Below are 23,535 nucleotides of genomic sequence, written 5' to 3' on the forward strand. Positions count from 1 at the left end.
ATCTATTTTGATGGTTGTATGTGCGAGTTAATGCTTTCGTTATATTTTACCTGTTTTTGTTTAATTGTTATCTTTAAAAAAGAAAAATGTTTGACAAACTTAGTGAAACTTTAAGTTCATTTCTTTTGGGTTCCCTAACAGAGTTATTGGTGCAATGAGAGTCGTATGAGTGAACACTTTTTTAGACCAATTTTTTTTTTTTTTTTTTGACTCTTTTGTGCATAAGATCTCTTGATCTCTTGTAGAATGCATAATTATTGGTGAAAAACTGAAACCGACGTACCAAAATAACAAAGAAAATTACAAAATTTTGAGATTATTTCATACCTCAATCGAAGGTGTGCAAAGTTAACTATAGCTAGCACTGCATATCTTCGCATGGGTAAATGCGGATTTGCAGGGAGACACTGAAATTAAAATAATGAACCAAAGGTATAAAACTTAGTTCCACTAAGGCATTCGGCGTCAAGGAAATCATTCGCGTTTGTTGGGAATACATTCAACGGTGTAGAGTGAAGAGTGGCAGCGCATTGCAGAAAGCGCTCTTTCTTTCGGTATCAACAAATACATACATATACTTGAAACAAATTAATGACTTGAAATTACAGACGGCCAATTTGTTATACTTTGCTATTAAACCCTAACATAACGTTATACATAGAAGTCCTCTCATTGCAGGTTTGCCAACTATTGCGTCATTTGGGACAAAGTTTTTGTAGTCCATTTTGCTGCATTCTGCTCTTTATCGGTGAGGTATGCCATTTATTTTTGCGCGAAATTACTTGCCTTTGTTATACAGTGCTTTTATGCTTGTGATTTATCTAAAAGGATTAACTAAACAAGTTTAGATTTCTGCCGCACATTTTGATATCTAAGCCGTGGATATTATATTTTACACTATTACCAACAAAATTTGCATCAAAGAACAGCTTTTACAAAATGTATACTCCACCGGTTCATCCCCAACGTCTCATCTGGGCCTTTTCAACTTGATTGAAATTGGCAGTTTTTCCAAAATAAATACATGCCAAGCGACTAGGCACCTAGCTGCTCAATCGCACAACAAGATGGCAGAGACTTCTTATTACTATAGATTTTACATCATTGGCATTACAAATTGCAATTTCATGCCCGCATATTATATTTTACAGAGACCTTAAAGAAGCAATTATGAATTGCTCATAGCTCTGGTTTTTTCCTAACAGTAGAATTTTGAGCTTTATTTGCTGGAAAAGGATTCTTGACAATATCGACTAGCGACTTGAAGCTGTTGAGCTGTATATTTTCATTCATTAGAACAATATATCTTTAGGGTGTGCAATCTGTTGGCCATTTTTTAACGGACAAGAGTTTGGTTTGGTACAGTTGGATTTATATGACGCATGAGTCCTTATAGCATAAGGAACTCAAGAAACAGTTCACCTGGTATTTTGAAGTAGCTTGACTTAATCACTTCATAGGAGAATTTTATGGCTAAATGAAAGAAATAAATTATTAGGTATTCAGACCTAATTGCTCTCCAAAATCCTCCAACATGATCTAGCATGTGTATTCAGTTGACCATGCATTATTTCAACACGATATATGTCTTCCCTTCTGGAGAGGTTATCCGCTTCTGTTTTTAGGCAACTGTGACAGTAATGTTGTTGGTAACTGCTCTCTATATCGGCGCTTTTCTACAAAGGGAGCAGAGCATTTGAGATTATTTTTTCTTCTTCCTTATGAAGCTCACCCCTTGGGACAAGTTTGTTTATCTTATTTTGGAATGTCTCAATTGCATTCACAATATATAAAATTGCTAATTGTTAGGGTTACCGTTGTACCAAAAGATCGACTTGTTAATGCCCAATACCACCACTAGACTTATAAAAAATACTAGATGCTGTTATACCATGTCGCAAATCCAGTGAAGAATGCTGGCCCACTGCCAGCAATCCCCCTCCCAGTGTTACTCACTGTGGCCTGCAAGGATTCAAACATGTGACCAAACTCTTATACCACTTGTTAACAGCTAGGTTTGCCATTGTACCAAAAGATCAACATGTTAATGCCCAATACGATCTCTAGACTTATATAAGACACAGGAGGCTGTTAAACCATGTCGTGAATCTAGCAAGGGACACTGATCCACTGCCAACAAAAACAAGCCTTTGCTTCCATTTTGTCAGTGCTTTTAAGTTTCAAGAATGCAGAGTAGTGTCTTCTCTTGGGAAGACGAATGCAGAATGGTACCTTTTTTTTTCAGTGTTTGCTGATTACAAGGAAATAATTCTCTTGCCCTTGCATCACTAGTGGGACACTTGGGTTTGACAATGTTAGTTCACTACAAATTCTGATAATTTCTATGTTGTGAAAACCTTGACTCAAATGCAACATTTGATTTCATTTAGGCTCTAACTGATCAATGTTTTAGTGTCTTCATTCTGAAATGGAGGCTTATTTTCAACTATAAACTAATAAACTTTTAGTGGAATATTTCCATTTATATAATTGCGAGTTTAAATTTTTCAGAATTTCGTTTGGCTCGTAGAAGTGCTATTAGACTTATGATCTTGCTCCTTAATTCTGAAGATTAGATCTCAACCAAACACAAATCTTATTTTTATATTCCATTACATTATGAGAAGCTTAACGCCACCTCATAATGGTTAGTGCTACTATCATGACACTTTGATCCCAACAAAAGAGGATAGGAGCTTACCAATATTCCCATTTTGCAACATTTCAGTAAACATAGTCCACCTCTTATAAGAAATTAAATTTTTTTGATAACATGAAAAATTTAATTACAATAAGTAACAGAAATGGATTTTTTTTAAATTGGTGAGTTGAGGGATCCATTGATGCCTTGACCCTTTAAATAGAAGAGCGGCACTATAACATTCATATAACCAATGAAGCATTACCGATGAATCCAACATAACTAAAATACTCAAAAACTACAAACAGCAAGTCTGATTTTCCCTATACTTGTTGCATAATCCTTTGAAAGTTCCCTTTTCAACATTAAAAACTTTTGTATCATTTTCTGTTAGTGCATTTTGATCTGTTTGGTGTCTTTTTGGTAAAATCTTCAGAAAGTTTACAAGCAATTCGAAGCTATTATGATTTTACAGTTTTCTTATAGTTAACTCAAATTCAGAAACATAGTTACATATTTATAGGATTGAATACACACTTTTATACGCTTCTGCCAAAAGATGCCTAGCCATTTTTGAGGGAGGCTCAAGATAGAGTTAAGTTATGGATATAAATTGAGGAAAATTTGATTATATTCCACTAATTACAAAATGCAAAAGTACTTGTTTAACAAACTGGTCAAATTGAAAGATCCATTTTCAATTGTTTGAGTTTTTTGCATTTTGTAAAATATATTTCACAAAATAAAGTGATTCTAATTTTTAAAAATTATTTTCAACAATCTTTTTTGGGGAATTGCTATTCTACGCTCTTGACTCCTTTGGCATCATTGCTTTTCTTTTGTATGGAAGACAAGGCTAGTAAAATATTCGCAATGTTTGTTCTCGTATGCATAAGTACACTGTTTAATTTCATGAAGGGTTGTTTGACCATCATTAACTCTATTGACAGTGAAAAATCTTTTCCTGTTCATCATTTTGGAGCTTTTAAGACCCTGAGCTGTAGACCTTGGCCTTTTTCTTGGCTTTCATATGCATTGGAAGCCAGCACTGAACTCATTGGTGCACCCAAATTCTGACCATGTTTCTCTTGATTTGATCGTTCACAATCCTCAAGTCGTTGAACCGGCTTTTTTTTTAATAAATCACCATTATCTTGTTTAAGAAATTAAATGGCAATGAGAGACGCTCCATTCACAATATGAAACTACTTCTGTAGTCGAAGAAACAAAAAATCTGTGATAATCTAGTTATAAACTCGTGGAACTGGGCAAGAATGCCAAGCAATTCAAATCGTGCAAAAACTGGTGTTGTTCAAGGAGCTTCTAAAATGGCAACCAATAGGCTTTCACACATTTAGGTAACTTAGTATTATAAACCTGGATATTTTCACCAAGGCTTGTGCCTGTTGGCAAACCATACAGTGAGGTTTTGGCAAGGTTATAAATTCTGGGAAGATAAATTCATTTGTTTGACCTCGTTTGATGGAATGTAGCCACCTCCTCCTGGTTGTATCATTTTACCTTTGCCAAGTTCCTCAGTTCTAGTGGGCGTCATTTAAAAATGGGAAATGTCTGATTTTTGCCAAATAACAGAAGACAAACAATAAACACAGAATTTGATGAACAAACAAAATATGCATTCTGATTATTTATTTATGCACGGTGTATTGAGTAACAATTCTTTTCCTTACCACATCTCAATGTACAGCAGCTAGTTCTTCTCTCCTTACCATTAACCTAAACTGTTCTTGAAGGTTGATGAGTTCATGCTAGATGTAGCTGCTGATAATGTGCAGTTTTGTTACCAACTATTTCTTGCCAGCATAAAAGTTTTGTATCAACCTGTTTTTGGCTGGCACTATTATTGGCCATCAGAGGAAGTAATTGTTTGCATATTTGATTTTGGACAACAAATCATTTTTGTATTCTAGGGTAGGCATTGCAATCGATATATTTCAGCCATCTAATGCAAACATTGTCAAGTAACGAATCTCAGTTGGCTGAACATATGGAGTCCATCCATTAATTGATGAAGTTGATTTATATTCCATTTGGATTGACTTGATTATGGCTTGCAGTCATTCTCAATCCTCAGTGTTTTGATTAAGTAAAAACAGGTTTTAAAGGATTCGAAACCTTTTACAAAAAGTCTTGAGAGAAACAAAGAAGAAATCTACAGAGAAACCTAACCAAAGCAAACATGAAACAGACCTCCAAAAAATACATCCAAGAGGTCACTCAAAGGACTGCTGAAAAAGACAGCAAAAGAAACAGCAAAAGGCCAGCTAAGAAGACTTGATCAGGTCAAGCGCCTGGTCCGCAAGGATGTGCATATTTTCAGCCACGGCCTTGACCTCATCCATTTTACTTGTGTCTTCAGTCTTCTTAGAGTGAGCCCTGGTACACTTGTTGGGACCCTAAATCTCAACAACCTTAGGGGAGTCCTGACCTTTCTCATTCTCCACTTTCTTCAGCAAAGCACTTACATTCTCAGCAATTTGTTTCAACAGTTTTTCCAAGTTGCTCATCTTGGCTTCCAGTTTTGATATCTTCCCCTGGTTGGCATTAAACTCTTTGTCCATCGCCCTCTTCTTTGCCTCTAGTTGCGGGATCTTCTACATGAGGTTTTTGACTTGTTTTGCGTTCTCGATCACCTCCAATAGTCTATCAATATGTTGTCCAAGTGTGCGTTCACCATGAGCCACTTTGCTAGCTTGCTCTACCTCTTTCGAAAGTGCTTGCATATCCCTTCTAAACACTTGCATTTGTTTTTTCATAGCCCCAATCTCCTTCAGTATTATGCCAGGGTTACCATACAACCCTTTAAGTAGACCTTGTCAAACCTTCCGACCTATCAACCAAATTAGGATGTAGCCCCTGTTCATTAGACTCCTCATTATCTGCCTCCCCATTATGCCTAAATTTCTTCTCTTGATGTCTTGAGGGATATCTCTTCCCCTCCATCCTACGGGCCAAGGGTTCATCATCCAAAGAGGAAGAAGCCCTCACAGCAGTAGTGCCCTTAATCCTCTTACCCTTACTCCTACTTTTCTTTTTATAATCCCTCACCAAATCCTCTATAAAATCACTTTCCTTGTCTGAATCAGAGTCAATAATCACTTTTCTCTTCTTCTTTGAACTACCCCCAAAGCCTTTGTTCAAACTCTCCTCACCCCCCTCAGCTTCATTCGGGGTTTCAGAATCATAACCCTTCTCCGGAATGCTATCTTCCGTATCATAATCAGCAACCTTCAGAGAGCCTCTAGGCTTCACAATCTTCTTGGATTTTAAGACATTCATGATGAGAACCATAAGACCCTTGTGGCAGACATGTTCGCCATTTGGGTCTTTCTGAATAGCTTGGATAGATATGCTAAGAGACTGCCTTAAATAGTAAGGAAAATTAATTTTAACATTGTGCCTAAAGTGGTTGGCCAGTATGAAATGGTAACCATAGCATTTCGTAAATCTCCCATCAAGAGTTAGGTATTCCATTATCACAAACAACACAAAATGCCATGGGCGAGAAACAAAGGCTGGATTGGTATAGGAATTACCTATTTTGACCAGACGGCTCTTCTCATGCTCAGACTCCACAAATTCCTCAATTGCTTTGTCTGAAAGTTTTCGCTCCCTATAGAAATTAATACCGTCCAGTGCCAAGCTCATGGCCTCAGCAATCACATCATCAGTGACCTCTATACACTGATTACCCACCATAACCAAGCCCTCCTTCCAGGTTTTTATGCACTGCTGTGTAATGACCGGGTTATTACCATTTAGCCTCTCCATATACCCAGTAAAATTACCACACCTCAGAATATCCCACACCTCCTCTTTCATCCACTCCGAACAACTAACTGGTTCCACCCTTTTCTTCTTACCTCCCATTTTCCTATCACCAAAATCACAGATCGTCTTCCTCTGAAACCCCCAAATGAGGCTAAAAATAAGAGTCTCACAAAAATCGAAGAGCAAAATGGCAAAACTGACCTAGAATCTATGCGAGTAAATGCTCATATCACTAAAAATCATGACCCAACGCCCGTGGACTCTTGTTGAGACCCTTTGTGGATCTGCACAGTGTTAATGACCAAGAAGCCAAATATTTGTCCATATTACATTTAAATTTCTCAATGTATTACTGTGATTCTACCAAAATCAAATACATATTTATTTCTGATTGAAATTCCAAGATTTCAATGAGAAATTTATAGAACAATCAACTCTAAAACTACATTAAAGAAATGCATCTAATGATAAGAATGAATTGATTTCAATTGAAATATTATGACATAATATACATCTTTGCATACAATAAACTTTATTCCTTTATATCAATTATGGCCTTTACAACATTGGATCTATTTCATAGATCTAAATCCAAGTACAATTCCATCTTCATTACAAGAATACAAGATGCAATAAGAAGTTATCACAATGGAGAAGTCTCCAAAACAAGTGACTCAAGAACATCATCAAAGCTCCAATCCAAGTTTGCTCCATCATAAGAATCTATCCAAAATCTGCAAATACACATAAAGCAAACTATGGAGAGCTCACCTCCCATCCTAGGTCTCAAGGAGACTGCCCACCAAGCTAGGAGAACCAATAACTAATGGGTGACAACCAAGTCCAATTACAACAACATAAGACACAACAAAAAACACCCATCCAAGGCTTGCACAATGGGATTCACCTTGAACCCATAACAAAAGGGTGAAGGTGGACTACCATGTAGGAGATTGCCAAATGTAAAACATACAAGCCTCTTCCAAGGCTAGAATTCACATACAATTTCCATACTTCTCCTTATCTCGCCCAAAGCAAGATCAATAACATTGGCATGCAAGGGCCCATACACTTTGCATTTCTTTCCCCTTCTCACCATGAGAAGAGACTCTACACTTCTATGGAGTCCAACTAACCCCTTCCCCCATACTTGACCACTTCTTCCCTATCCAAGGGTGAGTAATACCATTACACCCTTCACAAATTCCCTCATACAAAATCAAAAGATGAACACAATAAGAATGAAATCAAAGCCAAAATCCCATCTCTTTACATTACAAGAACACAAAATACATGAAGCACATACACAAGAGAATGAAATAACATACTAATCTATTTGCAAACAAGAACAAGATTTCCATGGCAATGGTGGAGACCAATCTTCACAAGTGTTATGGTAGAATGATTTTTGAGAAGAGTCCAATCCCTTTTTGCTTCCTTCAATTCAAAACCCTAATGTCTCTAAAAGTAGAGAATGGGTGAACATCCTCTAAATCCTCAAAGGACCTCTCAAAAGGCCTCCAATATTCACCCACCAACTAACAATAAATTCAGAATTGACTCTCAGTCCTTTGGCCATCATCATGTCCCCTATCATAAATGCAAGATTGGAAAGGAGTGTGGGTTTGGGAAAAGGTCAAGAGTCCACTCCATTTTCGCAACATGTGGGAAATGAGATATTAAAAGGGTCACCAAGGCCACTAGGGGGTTCTAATAGTGTAAAAAATGTCCCTAACCCATACCCCTAACACTTAGATTTTATTAAAATTGGCCCCTAGGACCACTTTTTGGCCACTAGAAGTGACTAGAAAAATTTGAATCCAAATAATCTAGTTGGCGGGATTTTACAAGTATCTCCAAATCAAAGGGGTTTAATTAGGTTCGTAATAAGTCAATTAGGTTTAGGATTACATTGACATCCTTAGTAGACATGTCATTACATATACACATGACAAGTGTTAAGTGACACTGGAAAATCACATTACACAACATTGACATGTCACTAATTACACAGTGAAATCACCTAATACATATGTATAGATTACGATTACAAATCAATTCACTTAATAACGGGGTTCAAATCTCTTCATTAGATTCAACCTTGGCTTTACAGTTTGCACATATGGTTGGTTATTGATTCTCTGATAATTTCCATGGTAACTTTCCTGCACACTCAATTTGAATATCAGTAGCTCAATAAAATCACATGTATATATAAATCAAATTGCATAATATAACTTGACTAAACATTCTACATTCTCTTTGTAATAACTTTTCTATTTTGCACTTGATAAACATAATTGCTTGCATAATTGAAATACCATAACATATTCATCTATTTGAATTAAAATACTGAAATAATCATCATAATGTATGTGCATACCTAAAACATCATCAATAAAGCATATTGAACTATCTGAATGCATATAACCTAATCATCAAGGTATCATAAATAAACATCATCATTATAAGGTGAAACACCTCATAGCATCATTAGTACAAATCAATGTTTAAACAGTCAAACAATGTAGTAAGTCTCGAATCACAGGGTATCAAAACATGAATGTATCAATTGATCTCAATTTCCATTAGGACACCTAAACCATAAAACCGTAATTCATATCCATCATCATCATAATCATCTAAGTCCATAACTTCCTATCACCTAGTTATGTAGATGTATCCTAGAAAATACACACAATGCTTATGATTCAAACCATAATTTTGAGTAACCGAATAACTCATCCTAATACAAAAGTATAACCTCTTGTACTTAAGGGCACTTCTAGAGAGTTGATAATCTTTGTCTTCGAATTTCAAATGATTCATAAGAGGGTAAGTATTAAGTTACATTATTGCAACAATCATCAAATCATAATACATAAGATAGCCATAATTATCATAGTAACCTCTACATGGTTTCCAGCAAGAACATCAATATTCTTTCATACCATTGCCTTGTCGTGCTCATATATCCCATTCAAAACTCCTATAAAGGATTTAATAGAGAAATTTATATTTAAATAAGTACATACGAGGAGGGGTCTTACACAATTGGAATTACACACATTCCAAGTATTTACTTGTACACAGTAGAGCTGTTGCATATTTTTCCCTCATTACATATCTATGTATGGCAGTCAGTTTCCTTGTATTAGATAGCCCAGATTGCTTTTGATTCTTTAAAAGCTGTTGGTTCTATGTTAGTTATATGTGTTTGGTGCCTTTTTAAAATACTCCTAACGTTTAGCCAGAATTAGAATGTTGCGGCAGCCTAATTTTTATATGGCACTAGTAGTGAGATTGCAAATGAGATATTGTTTCATCTTGTGCATAGTAACAAATGTCTGCTGGTTTGAAGAGTGACATAATGACTCATAAATTGAAATTTGGTAGAATTTTTGGGTTTCAGCTGTTAATAAGTAAATGCTATTTGCAATCTTTTTGAGGTTGATTTAGAGGCTGTAATGGAGGAAGGGTCAATGGAAAGAGAACATGAAATAAAGAGAGGTGGAGTGGGATTGATTTGATCCTAAATTACCGGTTCAAGTTCAGGTTCAAAGAACCGGTTCGCTGGTATGGCAAAATTTTGAAAGAATTGTTGTTTTTGAAAACTTACCATTTTTGGTAAGTTGGCCATTCGAGCTGCGTGGGTTCTTTTGGGTTTGTTAGTACAAAAACAGGTAAAAACTATATATATACATATGTACGCAACCTAGAAAAATGAATTAAGATTAGAATGCTACATGGTATCATAAAAACAACAAAAACACTATAAACTTGTAATCTTAGCATCATATCTATTATCAACACCAAAATATTAAAATAATATTGAGTTCAAGCATCATTGTTTAGACTTTCAATAATTAGAACTTTTTGCTAAGTTTCAATCATCTAATGGTATTATCTAAATCTTCATCTTCTTCTTCTTCATCAAAGGCATTAGTTGGTTCACAAACATTGTCGATGTTATTGGGATCAGTTGCACTAATAACATTCCTGTTTTCCAAGTTGTCCAACACTTGTTACTTTTTCATTGTACAAAGAGCATGTTTGTTTGTAATTAACATCCTACTTAAAAAATGTTATATAAGTAGCTTGCAACCCTCTTCACCTATTGAAGATGTTAGTTAATGTTTCAAATATGATATATCACTATACAAAGCTTCCAATTATACAGACAAGGGTCATTATCAGCATTGGATATAAAAATCGCACTGGAAGATATCTCGAGGGCTGGTTTAATTTAATGTAATAAATATTTGAATTTAAGTAAATTTTGTATTGTTATGTAAAAAATCTTTATTCAAATTCTGTAATAATTGTTTTCTGCACTAAATTATAGAATGTTCCTAATAGAACTGTACTTGGTTCGCACTTGGTCTACCTGGGTCTGCCCTGGTTCAATCATGGTTTGACCTAGGTTTGACTAGGAGGAACCCACTTGCTTGGGTTTGAATCCAAGTGGAACCCAAAAGGGATCCAGGACAAGGACCAAAAACCAGTTCGAAATTCACCTAGTTCGAAGGGCCAAGGGGAGAATTGGGTAACTAAGATTTGATCTATTGTTGAGATGTAGTCCTTAATAAATTGCAAGTATGTTTTGGGTATTTTGAATCTTCCCTTTTCTTTTGAACTCTGACTGCTTGAGTGAAGAAGACAGTCTAGGTTCAATCTTGGAATTGAAGATTCAATAATATCTGAACCTTGATTTCTGGCCAGGCCATGACTTAAAAAATTGCATTTATTCTTTTATTAAATAAATGACTTAATTGTATCTGATAACTGTAGCCTAAGGTAGTTACTGTTATTTTTGTATTATCTGTAGTGTATGATAAATGACACCATGAAAGTGATTTATCTGCGTGGGTGGCCACATGTTTATCTGGACTGTGGTTTGGTTTCATCTCACATGTTCTTTTGATTGAATGTTTCTGCGTGGTTTTAAGGGTTTCTTTAACTATATGGATAGAATTTGAAGAAAAACATAGATGGATTAGTAATAGTCAGCGATATAACAGAAGCTTTTTATGCAATTTGGACATTGGGTTGAGACTTACTGTATACAGAGATAGTTCTACTTTTGTCATGTGTGACTTCCCCTTCACTGCTCATGCTTTTCAGTAAATTTTTACTTCCTACCTTCTGAGGGTTTATTTATCTGATTAAAAAGAACTTGAAATGGATTTGCTGGTTTACTAATAGTTAGTGATCATACAAAAGCTTTACAACTGTGTGCAATATATGGAAACTAGCCTTAGGACTGTGGGCAATATATGGAAATTGTTTTGATAACTTGATACTAAATTTCCTATATGTACTGAGTTAGGCTTTCTATCCAATTTTGCTTGTGTCATGTGTAGTGTGTTTCATTGAATAGACAATGAATAGCCAATAAAATTTAATTGTAAGCCTAACAGGCTAATAACTAGATACAATTTTCATTATTGGTGGTGGTTTTATAAAATTCCTTCTATTTTAATATCTTTTCTTTTATAAGATTCATTGTGTCCTCTTACAGACTAAATTTTTTGAATTCCTCATCTGTTTTCGCCTTTCTTTGTGTCAAAATTAACCTTGTTGTCATTTGCTGAAGGTTACAGGAACAACTTGTCTTTAACAGAAGTCACGGTAAGATGGGTAGCACAGGTGGAAGGAAGAATGCAGGATGGCCAACAAATGTTCGTGTTGCTGTGATAGGAGACAGTGGTACTGGAAAGTCCAGTCTAATTGTCACTGTGGCTAGTGATACATTTCCAGTTAATGTTCCTTCTGTTGTGCAACCAACAAGAATCCCTCAGGATTATTACCCTGATCGAATACCACTAACAATAATTGACACATCATCAAAGTTTGTATTTCTTCTTTGCTGGTTTTTGCCCACATGTGATACTTGCATTATGCTTTAATAACAAATGTGCAGATAGTATTCTTTGCGCTTGTATGTAGGAGTGTTCTTGTCTATTTTTTCCAACATATTATTCAAACTTCTAAGACCTCCCATATTTGGATGCAATCTATTTCTACATTTACAGGCCTGAGGATAGCTCCAAGATGGGGGCAGAGTGCAAGAGGGCAGATGCAATTGTGCTAACATATGCTTGTGACCAGCCTAGCACATTGGACAGATTATCGACCTATTGGCTCCCAGAACTCCGCCGCTTGGAAGTATGGCTCTTGTATATAATGTTGTCTAGTTTTTCTTTTTGGGTTCATGCTTATTGAAATGTTTTCTATGTACCAACCAATGGATGTTTCTACTTCCTCCTTTGTTACATACAGGTTAAGGCCCCAGTCATTGTAGTTGGCTGTAAATTAGATCTTCGGGAGGACCAGCCTCAAAGTTTGGAGCAAGTAATGTCACCACTTATGCAAGAATTCCGAGAGATTGAGACATGTATAGAATGTTCAGCGTTGAAGCAGATTCAGGTTGATTTGTAAATTTAGTTTATTAAACAAATTTATATTTAAGGATCCATTTAACATAGAGTGGTTGTGCGTATATTCTAATAAACATTACTTTTCTTGTGACACTAAATAAATTTGTAACTGTAATTTTCTTTGTACACTTTAGGTTCTATTTTGAAATTTTAAATATTTTTTCTGGAGTCCATGCTTATATTTGAAATAAAAAAACAACTAATCAGAGATCCATGTTACATCTGAGTGCATGTTGGTGCGCTGCATGTATATTTACCCATGGTGCATGGTAAAATTAAAATATTAATGTAAAAATAATTTGAATGTTAAACTGAAATGTGATGAGCGTGTGTTGATTTGGAAGCTGTGAGCCAGGTTGTTATCGTGAATGCAAGATTTGTACTTCATTAAGATTTATATTTTGTTGCCATTGTCAATAATTTATTTGTTAAATATTGAGAGGACTAGAAATAGTAAATACAACTTTTTATAATAGCTAGGTTTTTGAGCCCTGGTGATTCTAATTAAAATTGTAATAAATGTATCAACAATACTGTTTGTTTAGATGTTAAGTGTACTTTTGTTTGAGATAGTATAGTCATATTTTTCTTATTTGACATGTATGTTATTTGAAACCATTCAAGCATGTTAGAGTTTTCCCTGTTGAATTTGATGCAACTTTTCTGACCCGTCTAAGCCATATAATCTGCTCTTCCTCAGTTTGTGCCTTTGTTTTCTAGTTGGGACACTGATATTTAAACAACCACACTTGACAGGTTGCTGAAGTTTTCTACTATGCTCAAAAGACAGTTCTTCATCCAACAGCACCATTATTTGACCAAGAAAATCAATCACTAAAGCCTCGTTGTGTGAGGGCATTGAAGAGAGTATTCATAATGTGTGATCATGACAAAGATGGTGCTCTTAGTGATGCTGAGCTCAATGAATTTCAAGTATGGCATGGCTTCAGAATATTTTAAAAATATCAGAATGCTTCTGGTTTGCTTTTTAGGGACACAGATTTATATAGAACATCTATTCGCACTATAATTTTAAATCTGTGTATCTTGTTCATTGTACATGATGCAAATCTCAGTTCTGTTTTGTTAAAAATTACATAGGATATACAAACTATTTGCTACTATGTAGCATCTGAGAGCATGCCATTAGAATGGAGGCTCATGATAGCTTGTCATCTTATTTATTGAGCAGGTTAGATGCTTTAATGCACCATTACAACCTTCTGAAATTGTTGGCGTGAAGAGGGTTGTCTCAGAGAGACTTCCACAAGGTGTGAATGAAAATGGCTTGACACTAACAGGATTTCTTTTTCTCCATGCTCTTTTTATTGAGAAAGGACGATTGGAAACTACTTGGACTGTTTTGCGAAGTTTTGGTTATGATGATGAGATTAAGCTTAGAGACGAACTCCTTCCAAGTGCACAGTTCAAGCGAGCACCTGACCAGGTATAGTGAAGACAGTATAATTCTTTGCCATTGTATTAGAGTTGACGACAATGCAAATTCAGGTTCTAATAATATTCCATGTTTGCCTTTATGCATAATGTTGCCATTTATTGCTATTCAACCTTAAGAAGCTTCATTTTTTGCAATTTCTCAAGAAGGGAAAATTTTTAGATTCTTTGTGAAGCAGGAAATGATAGGCAGAGTTTGTAATCAAGAGAAAAACAAATTAATGGTTGTATACAGAACAGTATTAATATTGAAAGCTACTCTCTAGTGCTTTTGAGTTGAATTTGGTCTGTATAAGTATACTATACTAATCGAATTTTAATTGCTTTGTAAAATTTTTCTGATTACTTAAGTTGACTATGTCAATATTCATATTGCAATCTTGTCCGACAGTATATGAATGAAAATTTAGCTCAAGTTTAATAATGAAATTATAATTTTCTTAAATCATTTGACATTGCGTTTTGCCTATCAAAATAATTTAATGTTCTGAACTCAATTAAATTTATTGTGTATTGTGGCTATATGCCATACGGAGGCAATTACTTTGCATTGGATACATTTAAAACTTTTTATAGGTAACATATTGCCATAGAGATGGAGCAAGAGGAGAGCTTGAAATGAATATTCTTTTATGGCACAAGAAGGTCAAAAAGCTATGCGATTTCTGTAGGAGAAAGTCCCTTAAGAGTCAAATTATTTTCTTTGTTTTAGAAATTCAGTGATCATTAATTACCATTGTTATATAATGCTTAATTTTGTTCTAATACATTGAATATCAAATATATCTCCATGATGCACAAAAGGAACATAATACAAGGTACCAGGCTACTTGCTATAAAGGCATATAATAATTTGAATTGATTATATAATAAAGTATGTAGTGTTAGTACATATAACTAATGCACTTAAACCATTTTACTTCTATTGGTCAGTTCTTAGGTCATGTACAATGCCATTTTTATTCCAATAACAGATACAAGGTTGGCCTATAAACTAAGCTATGTCCATGCTAGGGAACAAAAATGGGCTCAACCTAATTTGCAATAATGTTATATCAGTTTTACTCATTGGGTCGTTAATAAATATCGGTAAGAAATAATAACGATAATAAATATCTGTAAAAGGAATAATAGCGAATACTTAAAAGGAACTCAAGGAGAAATGTTGAATATGAATGGTTCATGACGACTAATCTTGATTAGGTACCCATTTACAATGACATTCACCTCAAACAATGAGAAGGAGAAAACCTGCAGGAGAGAGCTCCCTCAAGAGAGGATGAAGAGAAACCATGCAGCTGCTTTTCAAGTATTCTTGTGTGTAATGGTAAATGCTCAACATAGGATGTTGAAAATGGTCCAAGATTGCTCAACAATATTCCTTCCCTTGGGAAGAAACATGACAATGAAAGCATACAATATATCTTTCTATTCTTTAAAGGAATGAGGGGAGAAAAATGTATGATGTCGCTTGACTTTGCTCAAGAATTTCCAAGCCAATTTCAAATTGTGGCAAATGATCATGTGGAGAAAGAACAAGAGGGTTTGAAGGTGTCCTCATAGCATCTAAAGAAAATGATGCAAATCCATAGAAGTTAAAACCAGAGATTAAAAGAATATGCTCGATAGTGTCTTAAAATGTCCTAAGAAAGAATTCACAAAACAAATTTGCAATGTCTGTCAAGTATTCATCCAAAGTAGTTGTATTGGGAAGATCGCGAATGAGAACTTGTTGAACTAAATCACTAGGAGCCTCATTCAAAGCAACACTAAAATTTGAAGAGGCAGGAGGAAATGGAATATTGACATGTCTCTTGAATATTAGTCATTGAGAGGACTTGAAGGTCCAAATGATAATATTTTAGCTCTTCAAAATGTCCACACTGGATGCGTGATGGTGAATTGAAGGAACATCAACAACAAAACGTGAGGTGTATAAGCTAGCTTACTCATCTAACTTCTCAATTGCGCCAGTATCTTTGCTTTGGAAAGCTTGAATGATCACAAAATCTGATGTGAATTCAACACTCTTCCTTTCTCACTTTGTGATCTGATTTATATAAATGATATTAATTGACAGCGATGGTACATAAAGGAAATTGTTGAAGGATCCCTCACCTATCTCAATAGACTCTGTCCTACAAATATGTAAATATAGGTTATCCATTAAGATATGTGGTGTAGAACAATTGTCATTTGAAGAAAATATACTTGAGAATAAGCCATGCGATGTGAAGCTCTGAAATTGAGAAGCCAGCTAGACTTAGAATCTTTAACTGCAACAAGTGCTTGCCCTTGTTGTGTTTTTGAAGACATTGGACACTTTGGCATAGTTGAATGCAATTTTGATTTTGTTCTTTTGTAAAAGATTCTTCAACTCATCAATCTGTTTTAACATTAATGGTGAGCATACCCTACTTCCTTGCAATATGCAATTTGGGTTTCTTCTTTCTAATGATTATGCTTTTGAGGAAGAGGATTTAAATCTAATTGTGCATTAAAATTATCTGTCCTTTTAGGCTTTTTCTAATTCTTTTGTTTCTTTACAGGGTTCCCTTATTTTTTTTGTACTTAAAGCTCAATAGCTAGTAATGCTTGTGACTCAGAAGACTTGGTGATGTTCATTTGGATTAATTTAGCTTCCTCTTGGATTAGAAGATTGGAAAATGTATCAAGCAGCTCCCATAGAAAGCAATTGTGTGGTAAAGCTAGAAACAACTAACGAATGCTAATAGCAAGCTTGGATAAAACATTTATGATGCTCTTGCTCAATTTTGCTGTCCCTTAGTTGTGTTCTTAGCTGTTCCATCTTTTTAAGATGTGGTTGTAGATGTGATTAAAATTGTGAAGTCAAGATTCAACAAATTACTGTCAATTCAATATCCCTTGATTAAGTTAATTGTGCTGTACAAATTTTTCAATCGCATCCTAATTTCCTTTAGGAGTTTTGCATGTTCCAAGTTGAAATTGTAAATCAAAAGACAGTTGAGAGCAAATGCAACCAAGAGCTTTCTCACAATTCATCCCCCCACACTGCCTTTGCACTGGCATCAATAAGTTAAGCAAAAATTACATTTATAAACCTTGTGCAAGGTTTTTGTCTTGATTGCATACTAATTGCATCCAGTAGGAATAGCTATACAGACTTATGAGTTCGATTTGAATTTTTCACATTGCAAGAAGATGCAACAAAAATTGAAAGTAAAGATTCACCACAAGCTTAGGGCCTCACATTTATACAATCACTGACCTCCCTATCAAATTATGGTAATGACACTTCAGTGTAATTAGAGTTGCCACTTCCCTCTTAAATGATCTTTGTTTTAGTGTCCTTCAAATGCCTAAAATAGGCCACAAAGCTGAAACTGTAGTTTTTGAAATAGAATGAGATGAAACAAACTACACCAACGAAAAGCACATAGAAAATTATGCATTTTTAGAAAAAACTGTGCCAGAAAACATTACCATATGAGGTTGAATGGAAACCTGAAAGTTCCTAAAACAAGTGGTCATCATTGTAAGAAAAGACAATTTTTGGAAAAACCAGCCACCAATGTTAAGTTTCATCTGCATGATTGTGAAGTGGACAAAAATGAATCTTTGTAAAAGAATGCTCTAAAATGGAGCAATTTTGAGCAAGAATGGAGTGTATGAAGATGAAATGCAAATTATAATCACTTTGGAGAGTGGTTGATTGGGAGGGTTGAAGAGGATGGTCATATTACTTTCAGTAAAGGAATAATTGAAGATGTTGCGATACTATTTTCTAATTTTGCATTATTCTTTAAACCGCTTTCAATTTACTGCAAAATTGCTTTCTTGACACAAAACTGCCATTGAATTCTTTGGAATTGCTGACTGCGGTGGGGATTTTTTTTTGTATGAAATCGTGGTTTTCCAGTGACAAGCAAGATGAATATGGTGTCATTGAGATGGTAATTGTTAGTATTGGTTGCCATATGATGCCATTGGCTGTTTGTGTAGTGTTGCAATGGTTTTTACCTATTTTAATCTGTTGAAAAACTGATCTGCAAATTGTAAATCATAGCTCGTCATTTCACTGAAGCAATTTTTTTTTTTTTGGCCTCATACTCTCACCACTTTGAACATAGGCACATTTTATATGAATTTTCCAGTGACAAGCAAGGGGAACATTTTGTCATGGGGATGGTAGTATTACAATAATAGATAAGATGTCTATTATTAGTTAATGGTTATCTTGTAAATATCTTTAGCTTTAGTTTGCTTTCGTTTTTTGCTTTCTCTGGAATAGAATGTTTCTATTCTTTACGATCGTTTCCAAAGGAAACATCGTCTCTTCCTTTTGTATAAATTGACCTTTCGGTCTCTGTTATTAATAAGCAAGTATTTACCAATTACCTTGTAATATGGTATCAGAGCTAAATACTTAAATTTTTTCGGAAAAATTTATAATTTCTTCTTGAAATTATTTGTTTAAATTTTTCCAAAATTATTTCAGCTAATTTCTCCAAAACCCACCTAGGGTTTTTTTGCTTGGAGAAATTCCCGAATTACGGGTCTGCAAATCGCATGGAAATCGTGGCCATTTTTTGGAGACTCGCGTTTTTGGGGTGAAAATCTGCATGTTTCTATATCAAATCTTCATGCTCTTAGCCGTCTCAGTCTGTCATCGTGCTCTGGGAAGCAGATTCGACCATTTTTCATCAAGAAATCTGAAGTTTTTTCAAGCTTTTTTCAGCTAGGGCCATTTTTTTTCGAAACCCTAATTTTTGGGGTCGAAATTTTTTTTTGTTTGCAAATTCTTGGTGGGTTTTTCGAGAGCTCAACTGGGTTGTCGTCCGTTTTTTCTGGGTGCTTCGATTTTTGAGCTAGCGGATTCAAAAAACGACAGCAAATTCCTTCTGGGTTTTTCGAGCTCTCTTTTGGGTCATTCTCTGATTCTTCTGGGTCTTCCGTATTTTTGCCTCGAAGAACGTGCCTTCACAGATTTTCACAGTTTTTCATTGGAAAACGTGCCATGGCATCTCTGACAAATATTCTGCTCGAGCATAATTCCAAATTCAGTGGTCGCAATTATGGAACCTGGAAGCAACGCATCATCGCAATCTTCAAATATCGAAACACTGATCAACTTGTTCTGGGTGTTAAGCAGCGTCCGACTTCTCCGGGTCCTGATCAAGATACATGGGATTTGAACAATCGAGAGGCAGTAATGCTTCTCAAACTCTCTGTAGCTAATGACCAGCTTTCTCAGATTCCATCTGGCAAGACAGCGGCCGAAATCTGGACACATCTAAAAGGTCTTCATGAGACTTCCGACAAGAGCAGAGCCTTCTTTCTGAAAAACACTCTGTTTTCTATTGTCATGGATGAGCGCACCTCGCTCCAGGCACACCTGAATCGGATTCAGGAAATCCGTGATCAGTTACTTGCCATCGGTCGCAAGATGGAGGAAGAGGATATTGTGGTAATCACTCTTCGGAGTTTACCAAATTCCTATGAGCATTTTATCGAGACTCTCAACATCACATCTACTGGTGTTGATCTAAAGTTCACTGATCTCTGCACCCTGCTACTTCAGCAAGATCGGTGGAAACAACAGTTCGGTAGCAGCTCCAGTTCCACCTCCACTGAGCAAGCCTTTGCTGCGAAATCCTTTCAGAAGGATAAGGGCAAGTTTCAGCAACCATCTCAGCAGAAGTCTTCTGCTCCAGCATCCGATGGTACCAAAAAGAAGAACATTCAATGCAACTATTGCCACAAGTATGGTCACATGAAGGTTGCATGTCGGAAACGCTTAGCTGCCCAGTCTAAGCAATCAGGTTCGCAACCCAAAGCGAACAGTGTAGAGCACACTGAGCAAGTGGAATCTGCCTTTTATGCCTTCATAGCTAAAAGACCTGCAGATCATGTACAGTCATCTGCCTGGTACATTGATTCAGGTGCCTCTCGACATTTCACTCACCGCAGAGACTGGTTTACTGACTACCAGCCTTATTCAGATTCTGTTATCTTTGGTGGTGGAGAAGAGTACACGGTTGTTGGTAAAGGCAACATTCAAATTCAGTCTATTGGGAGGAAGCTCATATTCCTTGATGTGTACTACGTTCTAGGGATGGAACTAAATCTACTCTCGGTCAGTCAGTTGCTGCGACATTCTCCACACTTGGCAGTCACCTTCAGTTCACATCAGTGCACCATCATTGATCGGGCGACTAAGTCTACTGTTGCAGTTGGTCTTGAGGATCATGGTCTTTTCAGACTTACTGATTCTGGTGATTCTCAGGACTTAGCTATGGCTGCTCGGCGATCTTCCATCAGCACACTTTGGCATCAGCGATATGGGCACTTAAATGTGCATTATCTCTCACAACTTGCTCGGGATGAGCTTGTTCTTGGTTTGCCAGAGATTCAAACCCAACACCTTGGAGTTTGTGACGCATGTCAGGCTGGGAAGCAACATCGCACACCTTTCCCCAGTGGCGATTCTTGGCGAGCTTCTCAAGTACTTCAGCTTGTTCATGCTGATATCTGCGGCCCTATGGCCACTCCTTCTGTTCTTGGGTACAGGTATTTTCTGTTGTTTGTAGATGATTTCAGTAGAAAAATGTGGGTGTATTTCCTTAAAAAGAAATCCGATGCATTTATTGTATTTCAGAAGTTTAAACCCTTAGTTGAAAAAGAGTCTGGGAAATCTATTATTACTCTTAGATCAGACAATGGGGGGGAATTTTGTTCTAATGTTTTCTCCAGCTTCTTGGATACACATGGCATCCAACGCCAGTTCACCACACCCCACACGCCACAACAGAACAGTGTAGTTGAACGTCAGAACAGGACAATCACCGAGATGGCTCGTTCCATGCTCGAACACAGACATGTTCCGAAGCCTGGTCAGGTCGCAAGCCCAGAATCAATCACCTGAAGGTTTTTGGCTCTCTTGCTTTTGTTTGGATCCCTGATGCTTCACGCACCAAGTTGGATGCCAAGAGTTAGAAACTAATGCTTGCTGGATATAGCGGTCTTCACAAAGCCTACCGCCTTATTGATGTCGAGACATCTCGTCTCATATACAGCCGCGATGTAGTCTTTGATGAGCAGCGAGGACCATTCATGCCTGTTTCTCCTATTCCTGATCCAGCAGACCAGCCTATGCAGGTTCATGATTTGGGAGTTCGGCTTCCATTAGGTCCACCTGATGGGAGGGCTCCAGTAGCTCCAGTAGCTCCAGTCCTGCCAGTGATACCTGTACAGCCACCTCCGGCTTCTCCTGCAGGATCACCTCGTTTTGAAGATGCTTCACCTGAGTTTGATCTAGATTCTTCTGATCAGGATCCTGCTGATCAAGCATCTCCTAGTACTACTGTTGGTCATTCTTCTCTCCGGCCTAAGTGGTGGGCTAAGACACTTGTTGATCTTCATGATGATGAGCTCATTGATGGGAGAACTACTCGGAAAAAGAGCAAAACTATAGATTTTGTTAACTTTGCTCTTATCGCCAACATTCACAGTGTGTTTGAACCTCAAACATATTCCGAGGCTAAAGGAATTCCAGAGTGGGAACAGGCCATGCAATCTGAACACCAGAGCCTGCTGAAGAACAACACTTGGGTCCTTTCTGATCTTCCCCCAGGGAAGAAACCCATTAGCTGCAAATGGGTCTACAAAATCAAATACAAATCAGATGGTACTTTGGATAAGTACAAAGCTCGTTTAGTGGCAAAGGGCTTTTCTCAGCGTCAGGGCATTGATTATGAGGAGACCTTTGCTCCTACTGCAAAGATGAGCACCATTAGATTAGTCCTAGCCATGGCAGCACAGTTTGGCTGGAAGGTCCATCAGATGGACGTAAAGAGTGCTTTCCTGAATGGTGATCTCCATGAAGAGGTCTACATGACGCAGCCTCCTGGTTTCAAGGTTGCTGGTAAAGACCATCAGGTTCTCAGATTGGTAAAAGCTCTCTATGGTTTGAAGCAGGCCTCTCGGGCATGGTACATCAAGATTGATACATACCTCAGTGATCAAGGCTTCAAGAGTCAAATTCCGAATGCAGGATTGCAAACCTGCATCTACACCTATGGAGAAAGGTCTCAAGTTATCAGCCAAGTCTGATTCTCCTTCCGTTGATGATACTACGTATAGGCAACTAGTAGGCAGCCTCATCTACCTATCTGCTACTAGGCCTGATATCAGCTTCGCAGTCAGCTATATTTCACGCTTTATGATAGCTCCTAAGGTTGATCATTGGATGGCAGCAAAGCATGTGCTTCGTTATGTGAAAGGCACTTCTGATTATGGACTTCTGTATTCTCGGAGTTCTAATCCTAAACTCAGTGGGTTCACAGATTCAGATTGGGCAGGCTCTGTTGATGATAAAAAGTCAACATCTGGATATGTGTTCAGTTTGGGATCCGGTGCAGTCACATGGACCAGCAAGAAGCAGCAGGCAGTTTCACTCTCTTCTGCAGAGGCTGAATACAGAGGGACTGTTAAGGCAGGATGTGAAGCTGTCTGGCTTCGTCGGATGCTTGGGGATATGCAGATGTCACCAGCAGGACCGACTATTCTGTTTGTTGATAACGAAGGCGTTATCAAGTTAGCACGGAATCCAGTCTTCCATGAACGAACCAAGCATGTGGATGTTCATTGTCATTACATACGACAGCTGGTTGAAGACGGGACTATAGATCTGCAGTATGTTCCTACCTCAGATCAGACTGCAGACATTCTCACCAAGCCTCTTGGTCCTGATAAGTTTGTCAAATTCAGAGGACAGTTTGGTGTGTTAGATAGATTAACCATTAAGGGAGGGTATTACAATAATAGATAAGATGTCTATTATTAGTTAATGGTTATCTTGTAAATATCTTTAGTTTTAGTTTGCTTTCGTTTTTTGCTTTCTCTGGAATAGAATGTTTCTATTCTTTACGATCGTTTCCAAAGGAAACATCGTCTCTTCCTTTTGTATAAATTGACCTTTCGGTCTCTGTTATTAATAAGCAAGTATTTACCAATTACCTTGTAATAGGTAGTTGGTGGTGGCTGCTATAGGTTGCCATTGACTGTTTGTATAGTGTTGTGATGGTTTTGCCTACTTATAATTTGTTAGGAAAACCATGGTTTGCAAACTCTCCAAGTACTCCCCGAGTTGCTGAGTACTCTCCATTTTTTCTACTGTGTGAGTACTCTCAAGTTTAAATCTCGTGTTTTTATGGACACAAAAAA

The 23,535-nt window shown here is 36.8% G+C and overlaps 1 protein-coding gene across 3 annotated transcripts in view; it reads left to right on the forward strand.

The window, feature by feature from the left end:
* The first annotated feature begins 464 nt into the window (after window positions 1–464).
* Window positions 465–23,535, forward strand: part of LOC149573272 (mitochondrial Rho GTPase 1-like) — a 175,858-nt gene continuing 152,787 nt past the window's right edge. Inside the window, exons 1-7 of one of the 3 annotated variants that reach the window (XM_089814485.1) lie at window positions 465–554; window positions 662–753; window positions 12,030–12,284; window positions 12,469–12,601; window positions 12,716–12,862; window positions 13,630–13,806; window positions 14,066–14,320. In XM_089814485.1, the coding sequence (XP_089670611.1) occupies window positions 12,070–12,284; window positions 12,469–12,601; window positions 12,716–12,862; window positions 13,630–13,806; window positions 14,066–14,320 (927 nt within the window). In that variant the 5' untranslated portion in view covers window positions 465–554; window positions 662–753; window positions 12,030–12,069. The remainder of the gene's footprint in view (window positions 555–661; window positions 754–12,029; window positions 12,285–12,468; window positions 12,602–12,715; window positions 12,863–13,629; window positions 13,807–14,065; window positions 14,321–23,535) is intronic. The other 2 variants (XM_089814486.1, XM_089814484.1) reach the window with 2 other exon arrangements.

Source organism: Cupressus sempervirens, chromosome 2, assembly GCF_028749045.1.
Source record: "Cupressus sempervirens isolate cs-2001-9-10 chromosome 2, ASM2874904v1, whole genome shotgun sequence".
Taxonomy (NCBI): Eukaryota; Viridiplantae; Streptophyta; class Pinopsida; order Cupressales; family Cupressaceae; genus Cupressus; species Cupressus sempervirens.